This window comes from Oenanthe melanoleuca, chromosome 2 (assembly GCF_029582105.1).
Source record: "Oenanthe melanoleuca isolate GR-GAL-2019-014 chromosome 2, OMel1.0, whole genome shotgun sequence".
Lineage (NCBI taxonomy): Eukaryota > Metazoa > Chordata > Aves > Passeriformes > Muscicapidae > Oenanthe > Oenanthe melanoleuca.
In genome coordinates, this window is record NC_079335.1 from 112,299,452 (window position 1) to 112,318,519 (window position 19,068).

At 35.6% G+C, this 19,068-nt stretch overlaps 1 protein-coding gene across 2 annotated transcripts in view; it reads left to right on the forward strand.

Annotated features, from left to right (window-relative positions):
- The window catches only part of ZNF385D (zinc finger protein 385D), a 405,970-nt gene that overhangs the window by 336,083 nt on the left and 50,819 nt on the right, over nt 1–19,068 (forward strand). For both annotated transcript variants that reach the window (XM_056484767.1, XM_056484768.1), the window contains one exon: nt 2,615–2,777. In XM_056484767.1, coding sequence (XP_056340742.1) covers nt 2,615–2,777 — 163 coding nt within the window. The remainder of the gene's footprint in view (nt 1–2,614; nt 2,778–19,068) is intronic.

The window sequence follows — 19,068 nt, forward strand, 5'->3', positions numbered from 1 at the left end:
GTTAAATGCTTAGAAGCAATCTGTTTGCTCTCACATATAACTCCCATTAACATGCTAGCTACAGTTATATTGAAACAAGCTCAGATGGCTTCATGTCCCCACAGAGGAAAGAGATTTAAACTTTGGAATAAAAACACTTGAAGATCTTTTTTGAGTAGAGGCTGGGTAAACTGGCAGCACTCTGTGGGAAGTGAATTATGGACAGCACCGTGTATCAGCCATTGTATATGCAATCATACCTGTAAATATGTTCCCACTTTAGAGCAATTTCATTTGTAGATTTCAGAGCAATGAATAGGTCACAAATTTCTACATAGGCTCTCATTATATATTCTTTCAGCATCAAACTTGAGTTGAGGTTTGTGGAACTATAGCTCTGAGAATTTGGAGAGAGCTGTTGATGCAGAAGAATTAAACCTGGGGTCCTCTGCCAACAATTCTGTGAAGAAGGTTGAGATTTGTACCAAACTAACAACAGCATTCAAAATTCAGTATTAGGGACCATGTTATGAACATGCTTCAGATGTTTGACTAGTGGCACTATTAGTTAGGGGGAAGAAAGTGCAGTCAGAGTCTGAAGCTCACTGATGATTAAATTTGACTAGATACTCTGAAAATAGTTGGCATGGTAGCAACACAAGGGTGTACAGTATTATGTCATTTTTGATGCGTCATTGTAACTTAACACTGGTCTTTTGGTTTGATTATAATTAACATCCTCTGACTGTTTGTATTTGGCTTACAGTATGTCTCAATGTTATGTGTTGAGAATTGTAAAAGGTGCATGATTGTGCTGTTTCTGTTCAAGTTGTTTCTAATTAAAAACTTCACTGTCCAGTGTTCTTTCAATAAGGGTACCTAATACAATATTTACATTATTTTACATGTAGAGAAACTGGCTTTTCAACCAAACTGAATGATGCATCTCAATATCCAGGAGTGTGTGAGTGTGTATACATCTATGCACATATACACTTACACAAAAATTGTTAGTTGGTTTTAGACAAGGTTTCCCACTCCCCTCCTACTCACCTTGCACTTTTCAAATCTCAGGCATGTGGAAGGAATCAAGATTTTTTGTGTAAGCTGGAAGTCATAATTCCCTCTAGCCATCCTTAGAGTGATAGTTAGTCACTAGAACTCCTCTCCCCAAAATTCAGTGCAACAAATAGCATTAAATAACGGTTTGATGACTAATAAATGCCAGATAATACAGGATTCTTCTACCTACATGGGCAGCTTAGTGACTGGAATGACTGTGTCTTTTTATTCCATTTGATACTTTAGGTTTGTAGCCATTAAATTTTATATATATGTTTTGATTCTTTTGATTAGACAATGGAAAGCATTTACCTTTCTTTTATGTTCCAAGTATCTTCTATTGTTTCATGTTTCCTAAAAAGAAAATACTGACCTTTATGGGTCCTGGAAGTGACACAGAATTGTTGCTTTTTGGGTTTTTTTTCAATTCTATAATAGCTAAATTTTTACTGCTTTTCTAAAGTCTTAACTTCTTTTTCAAGTGATAAAGGAGTTACTTTCCATAAGTTTGAAGTTCAAAAGGAAAGATATAAGCAATTTTTATATTGTCCACTTATCAACTTGAAATACTGTCTTTCTTATAAAACTTCAAATAATTAGTAAAAAATTAAACTCTGAATATTCATCCAAATCTTAGAGTTTTTTTTATAAGGTTTAATCTAATAGTTCAAATATTAATCTTAAAATATACTTTCACATATATTAAATGAAAAAAATTGCTGATAAATCATGAAATAATAAAGTTATTTAAAACGTAATGCATTAATTTTAATAGCAGTGCATATACAAATCTTTTTTTAGCTTGACAGTATGAAGTAGCCATAATATATTTGGGACTGTGCCAGGATTTGTGGGAGCTTTCTCCTTTGAAAGGCTGCTCCTGGCTTTTAATTTCAAACACTACCTTTTGTAGCAGGTGAACAAAATAATCCTCTTTCTTTTTGAAAAAAAAGTAAAAAAAAATATTTTTAAGAAGCCAGATAATTACACATCTACCTCCCATTCAGTTAAGTCTTTGGTGATGGGCTTTGAAGGGTGTGTTTTATATTTTGCTTTTTTTGTTTGGGCTTTAGTTTTGTTTGGGCTGGGGCATTTTTAATTTGTTTTTTACTGTCAGTCTTTGTTGAGAAGTTGCTGATACCACTATTAGTAGTTAATTTTGACAGAAGCTTTGACAAAATTCTAGTTTGAAATAGAAACTGGAAAAGTACAAAGCTACTGGGAGGAGAGTGCCATCCTCCCCGTTGCCTGAGAATTATTTTTTTTCATGTGAAAGCAACATAAATTTAATAGAAAAATTAATGGTAGCAAGGTATACTAAAACAACCTAATTTTGGTCTGAAAGTAATCTACTGTTATACAGTGATATACTGTATTTATTGAATTTGCATTGCTCTAGTACTTTATCCACTGTTTTCCAAGCATCATTCTAATTATAACTTTCTGTTTGGTCCCTACTTGGATAATGTAAGTGGTACCCATTATTGAAAGGTAGTCTGTATTTGTACTAATACAGAGAATGCCAGTTTAGAAATGAGCCTGATTGCATGGTTCATTTTGTTCTCCTTTGTAGAGCCAGGCTGCGGCCCACTACAAAGGCACTAAACATGCCAAGAAGCTCAAAGCACTGGAAGCCATGAAAAATAAGCAGAAATCTGTTACTACCAAGGACAGCGCAAAGACTACCTTCACTTCCATCACTACCAATACCATCAATACCAGCTCTGACAAAACAGGTTAAGCGACAATCTTTGTTGGTTTCCTTTGGCTTGGTTTTGGTTTGGTTTGTATTTTTGGTTTTTTTTTTTTTTTCTTTCTCTTGTTTGATTCCACGTCTGTTTGGTTATGTGCTTCCCACATTGATTCATGCTCGATCCATCTTTCTGTGTGATGTTGATTTCTTTAAGTCCTTTCAGTAGGCTGGAGAGAGTCTGATAGTCATGTAGCTGATTTCTCTTAGTGAAAAGAGGCTTGACATTCTTTTTATGATGGAATGCAATGCTCATTACTTGATTAACATATCAACTGATCTAAACCTCCTGGTCTGTATGCACTATCTCTCTATCAATTATATATGGCGCATTTCTTTTAACCACAATATTGTACTATTTGTGTCTAGAAGCCTCTTAGAAAGCATTATCAGTAAAACCTAATTTCCATAAATTTCAAACATTGCATTATTTTTTTAAAATGGCTATTGCATGGTTTTGAAATGGAAAAGAGCTGTATAACCTCTATTCCACAATCAGGTAAGTGCAATTGATGCCAATTATTCTGCTTAAAAGAGTCTTCATACTGAAATAATAGTGTTTAAATTATTTTTTGGGTAAAAGTTACTCCTTTGCAAATAAAATCTACGTATTCTTTAAGTCAACAGGATTTGGTTGACATTGCATTTTAAATATGCAGCTATTGCTGGAAATTTCAAAGGAAGTTTGTAAGGTCACTGAGAGGTAGTCTAGGGTCTCACAAGGTGTGACTGCTCTTGTGTATAAAGGGATACAGTTTGCATATTTAGGCATAACCAATCCCTCTCCCCAAGCAAGGCAAAAATAACCATGGGAAAAATAAAAAAGTCAAAGCTGTGAAACGTCAGAGATGTACCTACTGATGCTGAAAACTGCTCATTTGGAATAATTTCTGATCCAGTAAGTTTAGCATTGTAAGTGGATGTGCAGTAACCAGCTATAATACAACAGAAAAGTACCTTGCAGGCATGTGCAGTACTTTATTGAAGATGCATCTTCACTATATTTGTTATAGACAGATAGCTCTATGTATGTCTCTCTCTATAAATATGTTTGTCTTAGTTATAACTCACTATTTTAGACAGTATACGCTTTTAATGGATATTTGTACCCTATTATAATGGGATGAGTTTAAGAAATATCTCTTATATTGGTTTTGTCTTTGTAACCACAAGAAAATAGAAGAAAATATTCTGAGAGATTTTGTGTGAGGAAAGAAATTAAGTATGGAAGAATGGAACAGTGTCAAAAATTATTTGGGGAAACTAGTGTTTCTAAATATACAAATACTTTTAAAAGTTTCTTGTGCTGTTACTTGTTGATATATCCAGAACAGGAAGGATGTTGTGTGAAAAGAGTGATTTATTGTTTACCAAATATGATTTAAAGGTTGAAGAAAATAACTGAAGAAAACAAAGATCTTTTAGAGCTTTAAACTGTGTTATTCAAAAGATTTTGTCTCATACTGTCTAAGTTTGAAAGATTTTCCAATGTATCTTAAAACCAATCTGAGTTTTTCTATCAAGCTTTGAATTAGATCCCTGATAAGATATATGAGCTGTCCTGTATCCAAGGTCAGTAGTCCAAATCAGTTTTATATCAGCATAAGTAAGAAAACATCAGAAATCCAGCTGCATAATATCTTATCCTGGAGTTTCTTCAGCTTTACACAGTGATTGTGAATTTTAAGATTAATTTCACAGAATGTGTATAAGCATATGTGTATGTATATGTATATATATATATTTATTTTATGTTAGAAACACAGACCTTAACAGGGTTCTAAAAGATACATATTGATGTTAATTGACAAAAGACCAAAAACCTTACAATTTCTTAAAATATTGAGAGCCATATTCAACTGCTGCCAAAAGCCCTACTCAACCAGTGGCATTCAAAGTAAGGCAGGCAGTTCTATCCAGATGCAGTTATTACAGGTCAGCGTTGATGTGACTGGCAATAGAATAAAATCCTTGGTGTAAATTATCCTTTGTCAAGCATGTATACATGGTGAGGGGGAAAAAAATTGGTAGCCAAAAGGATGAAATTTTCTGTCTACTATGACAAGTCAAAAATTTCATAAATTGGATTTTATTTCCTTTCTGGTGGTTCTTATGTCCTGTATTTATTTCATAGAACTTTCAAGGGCAAAATTATTCTGAACCTCAGAATTCACTGCACTATGTGAGTTTCTGCATTTGGAAATGATCACTGTAAGAGTCAAGCATCCTGATAGTAATATGCAGATCTCAGGCAATAGTTGTACTAATTAATATAATTCATAAATTAATATTTCATAACTAGGAGAAAGTTATGAAGTCCATGGACTTGTGATCATTTGGAACAAAAGATTTTTCTACAGTGTTTTAAACCTGTCTGCTGAAGATTAATAGTTGATCCCAAATACACTGGGGACAGGGTCGTGTACATATCACTTCTTATATATCACCTACAGCAGTGGTTAAATGGTGAATTGCATGTCAGTCACAGCACATTGGTCAGGACTTCAGATCACTGGCTCTGTGTACCCTTAGCAGCTACAGTAAACCAAATGTCATCAGGAAATCTGTGCTGCTATGCAATAGGGGTCGTGAAAAAATCACATAATATGCAAACTGATTCAAGGGCTAAAGCAGTTTTGTTATGTTGCTTATTCTGGAACTGTTTTGTTAGGTGTGGTGCCAGCATGTCTTATTGACACTGTGCAGCTCACAATATAATCTAACTCCTTAAAACCTCTCACATATGATTCCTGTTGTTTAAATTATGTGTTAAAGAGAAGACATAAAGTATGAGGTTATTTTGAGCATTCTGTGAAAGTAATTTTTTTCTTCCATTTTAACTTACTTTTAGAATTATTAGAAAATAATATCTTGAACTTAAGAAGTCTTTGGAGCAGTAAAATGTCATGAAGAGTTATGTTGCCAGTCATATAATGTCAATGTCATACTCAAGATGTAAGAACTTTTTTTTTCATATCTACTATTTAGCACACTTATATCATCTGCATTTACCAATTTTTATGTTACACAGGTAGTCAGGACAGAAAAACAGAACACAGGAGCATTGCAAGGAGAAGCCTAATTTATGGCGTTATACAAACCAGATTTCAGTATTTCTTGATTCTCCAATTCAGATGTGACAATAAAAATGTTTTTTTTTTCCTATAGTTTAACATACATGCCTACATATTCCCTGATAGTAAATTGTTAAACATCTTTGATAGTTTTGCAAATTGCTCCTCCTTTCTGAAAAGGTATGTTTTCTTCAAAAAGCTGCTTCATATCTTCAGCTGTAAGGACTGATACTTTAGAGCCCTAAATTATATTTAGATAGAGTGCATTCTCTCATACTAAGTAAAATACATATCCAGTAAAGTCATTGTCCTGTACTTGAATTATTGGAAAATAGTTTGAATTGCTAATATTACATCCATGTCAAATTATGTCCCTCTAGTTGTTGCATATGTCTAAATATTAATCTTTTCCAAAGCTCTGTGAAGTTAAGCAGGACACTCTGTGACCACATTATCAGAAATTAAGTCTTAAAGCTTTGGGCTGCTTTTATTTATTTATTTATTTATTTATTTATTTATTTATTTATTCATCAGAGTTATTATTTATTTATTCACTATGAGTTAGATCATTTGGCATTAATGGAAAAGAAGGAATAGGCCTTTCAAAGGGAAAAAAACCATGTCATTAGGAGCCATCAGTATGGCAAAGTCTTCAATGCTGCTTTTGAATGTTATACACTATGCCTTGAATCCTATGTACTTAAATGCAATAAACAGCTCCCAAAAACAGATAAAAATATGATAAGCAGAAAAAGTGTGTATCTGGGCCAAGGCACAGACAAGATCATCTATCACCAGTACAGTCTTAACAGCTAAGAGACCTCTGAGCTGTCAGAGAACAAAATACTGGTGCCTGTCCTAAAAACCTTACAGCTTCACATAAGATGAGAAATAACTTAAGGAATAGACTCTATAAATATAAGGTGTTGAAAGGAGTGGTAACACAAACATGTTCAAGTTATAAAGGCATCACAAAAAATGAAAATATTGAGAGATGGATTAGAAGGAAAAGGAAGAGGGTTGGATTTTTTCAGATACTAAACATGTGTGGGTAGCAGCATTGGCAAAGGCATAAGATCTCTTTATTTTTTCTTCACAGACTCGTATGAAAATTTTTCTGTGTAAAAAATTTTGGTTTCGTTACCCCTTTACAATTTATTTTTTTTCTTTTTGTCTAAGAAGTGATGGGATATTTCTGGTCAGCAGATGGAACTCACTTCTGAAATAGCAATTTCAGTCCAGTTGGGATAATTACGAAATTGAGAGCAGTTGGAGTGGGAGAGAACAGTCATCTAGACAGGGTCTTGGACATAAAGGTGAAGGTAGAGGGGAGAAGGCAATTGGAAATGATGTGGTAATTCAGGGTAGATTTTGCAAGAGGAAGAAAGGTAGATGGCATGAAATGGAAAGGTTTAGAAAGACATGTAGGAGTTAGGCAGCCAAAATACCAGAGGATCACAGAATTTTTGAGGTTCTGTGAAGGGACATCATTATGGATGACTGAAGATTGACAAGGCCACCCCTAAAGGTCAGAGCAGAGTCAGCCTGAGCAGGATGTTGAGTATATTTTCCAGTTGAGTTTTGAGGATCTTGAGTATATCTTTGAGTTTTGAGTATTTTTTGCTGTGCAACCCTATGGTTTGACCACCCTTAATGAGTACAAAGAAGTTTTGCTTGTGTTTCAATCCAATGTCCTGTATTTCAGTTTCTGGCTGTTGTGCCTTTTCCTTTCACTGGGCGCCAATTAAAAGAGTCTCTGTATTTTATATTCCCTGACCTCATCAGGTATTTATTTATATACTCTGCTGGTTTATTTTTCAAGTGGTGCCTTCCAGGATTCAAGTCCTTTTTCACAAAGCTGCTTTCCAGATGCTTATCCTCCAGCCCAGACTGATGTGTAGGGCTATGGATTCCCAGCTGTGGGACTTTTGTGCTCTCCTTCATTGAATTTCTGTTGTGCCATTGCTCAAGTCAGTCCAGGTCCCTCTGAATGGCAATCCACCCATCTGGTGTATCAGGCCCTCCTCCCAGATTTTAATCATCAGCAAACTTGCTGAAGGGACACTCTGCCTCATTGTGAAGGCAAAAAAAACATCGGGCAATATTGATCACCTGCACAGTAAAAATGTTAGTCACTTGGCAGTTCCTTGCAGGCAGAGCCTGGCTCCATCCTCTTGGCACCCACCCTTCAGATACACATAGACACTGATGAGGTCCCCTCTCAGTGATCTCTTCTTGAGGCTGAACAGGCCCAACTCTCTCAGCTGTTCCTCATAAGGGAGATGCCCCAGTCTCTTAAATCATCTTTGCTGCCCTCCTCTGGACCCTCTCCAGGAGCTCCATGTCTCTCGTGTGCTGAGGAGCTCAGAACTGAACACAGTATTTCATATGTGTCTTCACCAGGGCTGAGTAGAGAGGCAGGATCACATCCTTTGCTCTGTTGGCAGCTCTCTTCATAATGTGCCCCAGGATACCATGGGCCCCTTGGCCCCCAGGACACACTGTTGGCTCATGGAGAGATTTTTGTACACCAGGACCCCCAGGTTGATCTTTGCAGAGCTGCTTTTCATCTTTTGCTGGTGCATGGGGTTATTCTTCCCCAGATGCAGGACCTGCATTTGCCTTTATTGAATTTCAGAATGTTCTTCTCTGCCCACCTCTCCCACCCATTGAAGTCCTTCTGATGGGTTGCACAGCCCTCTGAGGTATCAGCCACTTCTCCCAGCTTTGTGTTATTAGGGATCTTGCTGGGGAGGCATCTGCCCCTTAATCCAAGTCACTGAGGAACAAGTTAAACAATACTGTGGCCAGTATTGAACCTTGGGAACACCAGTAGTGACAGATCTCCAATCAGACCCTGTCCCACTGAATATAACTCTCTGGTTTAGCCAGTTCTCCATCCTCCCCACTGTCCACTCATCCAGTCCACTCCTCCTGAGTTTGTCTATGAGAATGTTGTAGAGAGAAGTGTTGGAAGCCTTGTTAAAGTCAAGGTAGACAACAACTGCTGCTGTCCCCTCACTTACCCAGGTACCTGTTTCACAGCAGAAGGCAGTCAGGTTGGTCAAGCATGATTTATTTATCTTCAGTGAATCCATACTGACTAGTCCTGATCATCTTCTTGTCATCCATGGGGTAGAGAGAGCCCCCAGAATGAGGGGCTCCATCACCTTTCCAGGGATCGATGTGAGGTTGACCCACCAGTAGCTCTCTGGGTTCTCCTTCTTGCCCTTTTTGAAGACCAGGGTGACATTTGCTTTCTTCCAGGCTTCAGGCACCTCTCCTTTTCCCTGTGACCTTTCAAAGATTGTGAGCAGACTAGCTGTGGTGGTGTTCTCTGGCTCTCTCAGCGCTCATGGATGCATCCTGCCAGCATCATGGACTTGTGGATGTCAAGTTTGTTTATGTGTTCTCTGACCCAAGCCTCCTTTGACCAAGGAAGAAGACATCCTTCCAATCTTCCTTTATCTCCTAGGTCAGAGATGTCTGATTTTGGTTGGTTTGTTTGTGACATGAGTGAGCATGTCCTTTTTAGACCATTGTGTCTCTTTCTGGTCTCTAGTAAGGAGTCTAGGAGCTCTAGGAGTTGTTAGTAGGTACTGCTTTAAAGATTCAGAATTTCTATCCTAAATTGTAAGGAAAAGTTTTCAAACACAATGCTCAAATGAAAATTTGTTTGTGTGAATATTTATTGATAGAAAACTTAAAATTGACTGGTACTTCTATTCATATCAATATGTTTCTGCATGTTTGATTACAATATTTGCCCTTCTCTGAGCAGTACTTACCTGTTATTTCCTGTTATTACCTGTTAATGCCATGCATTAACACACCTTGCTTGTTTCCTTTTATCTTTTAAAGTGTTACATTAGTTCTGTACACAGATGCATCTGTGCAGTTCCTGGTTCAGTTAAAGAAGGTGTAATAGAAAGGAAGTCCTATTTAAAAGTGAAAATAATTTTCCTCATATCTCTGCTTTCCTTTTATTTTCAATTTAATTTTATCTCCCTTAAATTCAGCTGTTTGTAATAAACATACATTTTGGAAATAGCTAGGGTTTCATGCTTATGATGGTTTTCATATATTAAGAAATACTGGATTATTTCTGGTATTTTTTGGTGTACCTACCCTGTTTTATCATTATATTTATTATTTTTTCTCTACAAGTTACTTCTTTAATCCTGTGTTCCTAATGCCAAACTACCCTAACTTTTCCTTTCATAATGAAAGCTTAAGAAGATATACTGCTGTATTTATGATATTACCATTGTCTATTTATTAGACAATGTTAACAAATGTTATTATCTATTTTATAGGCAGCAGATTTGCCTGTAATCTTTTCTAACTAAAAGAAATTCTATTTCTAGCAATAATACTTATGTCAGCTGTATTTAAAATTCAAAATAGTATTTAATACTATTCCAAATCTGCTGAAGTACACAGAAACAATTTACTGTATGATCCCAGTGTTCAATTTGTTCTTACAGCTTAGGCTGTGAGTACCCTTGTATATGTAATTATTATATTAAGGATGTTTAATCTAGGAGTGCAATTCAGTGCAGTCTGTTTGTTTAACTTAGCTGTTTTGTTTCCATATGCTTTGTTTTATCATAAAGCATGCTTTTGTTTTAGCAAGTGATTTCTTCAGATTATTTCAGCATTGCTTAGGGCACAGCAAAATTAACAGGCTAACTTTGGATTCAGGCTTGTGAGATGTTGGATGTAAATTACTTTTCTTTGCAAGTCAATGTTTTAGTACACATCAGAATGGAACAATGACCTTGAAGTTTGAATTTATAAGGGTTTTTACCTCATATTTACTTGGTTATGGTATTTTGCATGGAACATTTCAAAGTTGCTAATGTGAAATAATAAAGGAGAAGCAAGTGCTTGGTGATTAGCAGAACACAGATGAATTTCAAAGCAAGCTATAGGTCTTCATGGATCACTTCCCAATCACCCAATTCCTAAAGTTGAACAATTTCTTTTTAAATTTTGTTTGAATGAAAAATCTTTAAAAGAAGTTGTAGTCTGAAAGAGATGTTCTTATTTAATTCTCTTGTCATAAATTAGAAATTACAATTTCACAACTATTGATTGTCTTTATTACCTGCCTGAAATTCAACCCAAACCAGCAAAATATAACCATGCAATGCCCTCTTTCACTTTAAATCATCTATGCTTTGACTTTTCCACACTTCAGACAATCTGTAGCTAACTGCAGCACTAAATGTTATCAGCATTCCACAGACTGTTGTACCAATTTTGTATTAGAGCTTGATGGTAATTTGGAAGACAATAGCTTCTCTTTTGATCTCTGTGTAGAACTAGAGCTTTTTCTTTCTTTCAGAGTGCAGCTAAATGACGATATAAAAATTACAGTAATTTATGTGTGCCTCAATTGATCGTGAATTGGAAATAAAATCCTTCTTTGCTTGCCTCTACATATGCTGAGAGCTTCATCATATGAACACCATGTGTTTTGTGTGGACCCAGCTGCTTTTGATTGTGACTGCCTTCGCAGCAATTTTATGCTTCAATAATCCTGCAGTTGGAAACTGCTGTCAGTCACAACATCTGTATCAGCCTATTGAATCCCTATCAAAGTCCAATACTGACAACGGTATTGTTCAGAGCTCTGAAAAGCCTTTTCTATTGAAATATTAAGCAGAGTCTTTCATTCTGTCTAAGGGAAAAGTCAGCTTGACTGATGTGCGCCCAAAGTAGTAACAACTGGAAATCTTGGGAGTAATCTTCTGTTTGTTAGGTGTCTTTTTATAAGTTATTCATCAGTGCTGCTGCAAATGAAGAACCATAGCACATATCTGCTGGAGGACACATTCTGCATGGTGTGTTGTGTTGTTATGTTGGGAAGGGCATTGACACTGTCTAGGAGGATGGGTCTGAAGATGCCTCAGTTCTAGCCATGAGAATTTCAAAAACATCATTGTAGTCCTGGATTTTCTTTCAAGTTTTTCTTGCAAAACCTCAGTTTCAGAAGCCTGTTACTCCTGAGTATTTGTTTATGGACTAATTTGAAATGAAGTTGCAACTTCATGATCCAGTGCTCTCAGATAGGTGTTGAGTTTTTGCAAGTATGGAATTTTTCAAATGAGAGGGTCTATTCTGAGTGCAACAAAAGGTAGGTCTTCATTCATGTGATCCATCTTGTTTCAAGCTGACATCATACTGGCTGGACATGACAAAATTAGGAGGTAGTTGGTTGTCTGTTGAGGACTGGATTTGTTTTGGGGGAGATGTTTTTAAGGCAAGAACAATGAAATCTCCAAAGATGCTTTAGAGTTTGCTTAGATTATTTTCTTTTGTGGTTCATGTTGTGTTCTTGCCATGCTTAAATCAAGAAAACTGGAGAGTGTGGTTAAGGATATGAGTAAATGTACTGTGCTAAATGTTGGAGCCATTGCTATATGATCCCCTCATGGCACCATTCAGAGGGATCTAAAGACAGCCATAGCTGTAAGGGTTATATTAATAAATGTAGGGGAATTGGCCATTGGCATTTCATTTGCCATTCATGTGATGAGAACTTGGTGCAGCAGAAATCATTATTTCTAGAAACAGATTATCCTATGTACATATTGTAAGTGTTTTCAGAAATAGGCCAAAAGTGAGTAGTATTAAATTCTATTGTAAGAATGGGAAGAATAATTTAATTTAAACAATTCTATTTATTCTGTCTTCCAATTGGTATTGGACAATTTTCAATAATGTGTTTAAAGTCTGTGCAGATCAGTGATTTTTTTCCCCTCAGCTAGAGAGCTCTTATAGGTGAAATTCCTCCCTACTGTGTCATTCTTTTGCTAAAATAAATCTTTCACTCTGCTGTATTAATGGAGTTAGACATCATAAATATTCATTTTATATTTGGTACCAATAAAAGAAAGTAAGTATCTGGCAGGACCAAAGACTTTCTGTCTTCCTGCCATTTTCCCCCTTATCCCTGGAGAAAAAAAAAATTCTGTGTTTTGAATTAGTGAATATATGGCAAATTATGAAAAATCGCCTAAATTTTAGTTGTTTTAATGTTTGATACCACTGCATTGGTAAGTCATCTAAATAAGCCAAAAATTAGGCTAAACTTTTGTAAGTCTTCTTCACCACCAGAAAATATCAAGTTATCCTGAGACAAAGCATAGTTGTGGCTGTAATATCTGAGCAGGAAAGCAAACATGCAGTTTGTCTTCATACACCTGAACTCTCTGCTTCTTAGACTTAATGTAGTTTTTATGGGTTAATGTATGGTTTATGGGTTAAAGTTCAGGCAGGCCACACCTATAATTTCAGAATAGGTATGTTCAGAGTCTCTTATTCTCAAGATTCATATAGAGTTTCAAACATTCTGAAGAATTATTCTGTGTTTCTCATTTCAGCTTTGCCCATTCTGTACTCCACTGTGCTATATCTAGTAAAAGTCTCTGTATTACAGCTCTTGTTTTATGGCATGTCCATATTTGAGTTAGAATTAAAGGAGCTAGAAAAATTTGTGGAAATTGAAATGAAGAACTACAAAATAGTATTATAGGGAAAAAATTGATACAAGAATAAATATAGACTCATCAAAAAAAAAAAAAAGGCACTTGTAAGAGTAACAGGACCAAAGAACTCTGTCTTGGATTTAATTTGAAAGGGGACAAATGCAGTTTATTAATGTAAACTTAATGATGATGTTGATGTTTTAATTCTTTCCATACTAATGGTAAGATTTAATATATTTAACCAGAAGTACTAAATTAGACAATGGATCAGGAAAACTTGGTTTAAAAGAAGCAGATAAAGAGCATTCTGGATAAACTGTTATGTTTTTCTGTTCATTGTAGACATTGTAAAAAATCAGAGGACTAGAAGAAAGCTAATGTTGTATCAATATTCACAAAAGGTAAACAGGATGAATCAAGTACTTATAGGTCTATCAGCCTGACACTAATCTCATGAAAAATAAAGCAGCAGTTGGCAGGGAACTAGAGTACTGAAGTAAATGAGATCAATTATATAATGACAATGCATATGAATTGAGAGAAAATTATACTTTCCTACCTAAAATTGTTTCTATGAGATTAAATATTTGATTGATAAAAGGTAAGGTAATGAGTGCTTTGTGTTTGCATGGCTCTAGAAAGTGCAGAAGTTAAAAATTTTCTAAGATACTGGAATACTACAGAATTAATATGGGACATATTAAGTGAATTTAAGCCTGCTAATTCTAGGCCTTGGAATGCAATCTTGAGATACAAATTGGTGTAGAAATAGTCCATTGAAATCCTTTTGGAATAAAGGCTTAACTATAATCTAATCTTACATCATCTGTTACCTGCAAGCAATTATGAAGTCTTTAAAAATGGCACAAAAACTAGAATTTTTGGGCAAGTAATAAAGATGAGCTGTAGATTCAGTGCAGTAAATGCTTTTAATGCAGTAAAGAACAATATGGAATTTATTAAAAAGCTGGGGGGACTTAATGTAAAGATGAAGCTGACTTGGGAGTACATGGCTAAATACCTGCTACCCAGGAGCCACTGAGGTATTGACATTTTCAAACAGCTTTGTGGAATATAAACTTTTTTTGATCATCATGGAGAGTTGTAATGATTTTTATTTATGTTATTACTGTAAATGGTTTTTTTTTCCCAAAAGAATGGCATCAAATAGAATGGAAATTTGAGGAAGATCTAATGCAATTACTTAAGGATGGTTTAATAGTTAAAGACAATGAGACAGATGCATTCAACTTGAGTATTTATCAAAGAGAATTTAAGAAATATTATGATTACAGTTCATAAAAATTAGCATGAAGAAACCAATCTTATAGTAAAACAAACCCTATTATTTGGGAGATGTGACAGTATCCAGAGATTGTGAGTGGGAGATAGTTGACCTTATTCCACAATCAAGATAAAAGCTGTATAATCGTCAAAAGGATTTTAAAATATACAAGATTTCATGTGGAATTCTAGTATTCCTTTGAATGAAGCTACTAGGTTTAACTCAGGAATCAATAATGAATGTCCTCTGGAAAATATCCTGGTTTATGTCATAGTAAACTGTGGACATAAATATTTCAGACTTCAAATTAATTTTTTTTTTCATTATCTCACACAGAAAATGAGGTTTTGCTCCTTAGAGGCTGCAGATCTTGTGTATTGCACATTTGAGACCTTCTGTAATGAAATCCTCCAAGTAGCAAATATTATAGTACTTAAATTGAAACATGAGACCAATTTATTTGACTTCAATCAAATGACACACATTATCAAATCTCAAAAACTGATTCTTGAAGTAAGTCCTGCTAAGGTCATCCAGTTTTTTTCTTTCTGGTTTTTGTACAGGACTGGACAAATGAATAGTGCTTGATTAAGTAAAACCTTAGAAAATCATAGTTGTTGGTGTAATTTTGTTTGAAAAAACAAAAGCTTTGTTGAGAATACCTGACTGTTTCAGTGTCCTTAATTATGTCATAAAATTGACTCCAGATAACTGAAGATATTTTATTTCCCTGGAAGGCTGATTTCTTTCTATTAGTACACCTACTTTAATTTGTTGGTTTTTTTTCCTATCATTGCTAAATTTTTAGTTGAGAATGAAAATTCATGTTTTAATTCCCAAGTTCTATACTTTCAGGTATTCTTACTACTTCTTTCAATCAGAATTTAGTACTGCTTCCACTTACTTGTTCTACATCCTTGTTCCACCTCTAATTAGTTTTAGGACCTCTAATAAGCATTTTAGAAGATTCAGAAGGATTTACTTATTTAATCCAGTAGATCTGCACTGATCAAAGCATAGGCAGTTACATTACTTTGAGTAACCCATGTTTCCAGCTAAGTATTAGAGAGATAGCAAATTTAAGAAATCAGACTTTTTTTTTAATAATACTTTTCAAATTATCTCATTTCTGCTTGAAAATAACCATTTTCTTAAATTAGAGCACTCAAAAGAAGTCATTAGTTCATTCACCTTATCAAAGGATTCCTGAGAGTGCTGCCATGCAGTTTCAATACCTTCCTTTGCTATACTTTACTTTTTACTATTTCTGGTTTGTTTTCTGCTCTGCTGATTTAATAGCTACAAGTTTCTAGCATTGTCTGAAAGTTGCATCAACAGGTTATCCAGTACTGGCTATCCAGTTGAATTGGCTTGAAGTAGTTGCCCTTAATAAAACCAATATTTCCCAGCAGGGAAAATGCCTCACTTTTTTCCTGCTTCCACATATCAGAAAATATCAGCAGCTATTGATGACAATACATAGGGAGCTCGAAATACGTGGCAGATCTAGCCAACCTTGCCTTATTATTGCTTTTCCTGCACGTGCTTTGTTCTTGTTATGGCAGACACAGGGAAAGGGCAGTGGCTTGGAGAAGGCTTAGTGCATTATCTCCCTCCCAGAGTGTGGCTGGTGTGAGCAAACTTCAGCAGCACCATTCAATAGATTTGTGGTGGGGACACTTCTGGTGTGTGTGTGCATGGCAATGCTCACAGCCTGGGCAAAGCTTCTCTACAAATCAATAGCATGGCTGCCAGGATCTCATCGTGTCAACCAGCTCTTTTATTTCAAACTGCTAAGATCTGGGAACTTCTCATGATAACAATCAGCTTTGTTACTGCAAGTTTATGGACTGACACTTCCCTCATGAAAATTTATACACACTAATCTACAAGATCCATCTACGAGATGGATCCACCACAGGTCAGGTACAGGTTTTTGTTTAAGTGTTGATAAATTCAGCATGATACCTGGGTGGTCAGATACTTATTTATGAAGATAAAGAGGGGAAATAAAAGGGCTTTCATTCCTGCTGCTTTTTGCTCACTGTAGTTTACCTGCCTTAGGTGTGTCTTTTGTACTGGGTCCTGAGGCTCCTGCTTCAAATATCACCACATTACTGCATAAAAAAAAGTGAATTAGACCCATAATGAACAGAAGAACAGCATGGAAACTATTGAAGTAGTTTGTGCTTACAAAACAGATTAGGGGGGCCATCCTCTACTTGCACAAAGGCTCCATCAGTTTTTCAAGTTTTTTGCAGATATCTGAGTGCCTTCTTGATTCAAAGTCAGGGGACCTGTTGAAGGTCGTGTGAAGTGTTTAAAAGACAAACAGCCATCTAGCTGAATATTCAGACTATGTAATTAGTTATATGTAGTTACTTAACTGATGTGTTTGGGTAAATTTAAAGGAAGCTTACCCAGCCTGCAAATTAAAACCTTTAGTCATCACTCTTCTGTTAATAATAATTTTTCAGTTTTAACATTTGTTTCACGGCACAAAATTTGAGAGTCTCATTCTTTTTTTCCTGTGCCAGGGGATTCTTCAAGCTGTCCACTGTGATGGCTGTTCACAAATGCCAAGTTGTTACTGTACTGCCTTTTAATTACCCAGTTGTTTTTTTTTGTCTAGCTCCAAAGCAAGGTTGTCTTCTTTCACAACTGTGAAGCTTGCTTCACAACTGTCATCCACTGTCATTTTGGTTTAAGCTTTTCACAATTCCTAGCTCACTTTAAACGAAGGAAGAAAATTAATGGAATTTTGAATTAGCCCACTCCAACTAATTGGCACTAACAATGTGGTTGTCAACTGCTACATTTTTGTTGATCAGTAATAGTCTTGAAGAACCATCTGTAACTGGAAATCTGTCTCATTGTTTCCTTCAGGTAAGAGTCTTTACAGTACTTTAAAGAGACTTTTAAAAATGCAAAACTTGACTTTACAGGACACTTCAAAGTAAACCTTTGAAATGAGAATACTCAGGGGAAAAAATCCAAGTGTTGTGGATACTAATCTGGTTCATGCAGAGTGGGTCATTATATTTTGCATTATCTTCAGCCTCTGCCTGTATTTTTCTAATTGAGTTTGTTACTGACTGCTGTTTATGAGAGGAAAAAAAAAATAAAGCAAATCAACCAAGCAACTGCCAATCTCAACAAACAAACTCAACAGCCAAACCAGAAAGTTGGAAAGAACAGTTTCTCTTTTCCTGCACTTAAATGCAGCTGTGCTACTTAGTGTTTTCCTCTTCCTCATATGCTGTGGACAGGACACTGAACAAGTCAAGATACCTGTCATTATGGACCTCATGAGATATTCTGCTGGCATTTCTAGCCTTACATATGTGGGAGTTCATTTATCTTCCTTTAGCAGTATGTCACCACGCTCTGAGCTGCAGCTATTGTGTGCCCATGTGCTTTGTGGTTGGCAGGGAGTTCTTTCCAGTGCCTGAGCCCACCTTTTACCTACCCAGTCCTCCAGTACAACTTTCAAGAACATGCTTACCATTTTCAAGGTCATATTTAGGCAGCATCTGAATCAAGAGACAGGATTTGATATCTTACTGGAGGAAGGAAGTGTGATGTGGGTGGTTTTTTGGGTTTTTTTGTGTTTTGTTTTTTTAAATTCTTGTTTAGGTTTGGTTTTTTAATATATCTCTGATTATGTGAACTGAGCCAAGGAATTTATTTTTAGTATTTGTATTTAATATATTACTAACTGCTTAATCTCCTTGTCTGAAAAATTCATCATTATTTGTTTTATTTTAATGGATTTTTTGGGGCATCTGACCTGAATATCTGAAGTACTTAAATGTAGTATTTGAAGTATTGGCAATAAAGTTCATAAATTGACCAGAACTGTTAGGAGACTTATGTATTCATTTCACAGACAGTTTAAGAATTTCCTTAGTTTAGTTTAACTTCAGTGTGATCATCACCCAAGAGGCTTCCAGATGTTGAATTTGGTTTGAAGTTGGACAGTGTGGATGGGGAAAGAAGATGCATTTCTGTGGTACTGGATGGTTGAGTGGTGTCAGAATAATTAAACTGATAACCCAAATTCTTCTTTCAGATATGAACAGTTGTGCTTTTGTAAAAGAGTTGTTCTTCACCAACCTATTGTTTGTTTTTGTTTTTTTTTTTACTGAGAAAAAGCATTTCATATGGGAAATAATAACCCATGGTAATGGAGTTGGAACTAGAGGATCTTTAAGGTCCTTTCCAACCTGCTCTACAGAAGATTCCTCTTTCATCTTAGGAAATGAAAAATTCTGATAAAGTAACACAGGACTTTATTAGCAATGCAGTCATATACAGCTTTTTTTTTATTGTTTTCACACTTTATTGCAAAATCTTGCCTGTCTTCTAGATTAGGCATATTACAATGTCAAACACAGTTTCCAGCTTTAAAAAAGAAATGCT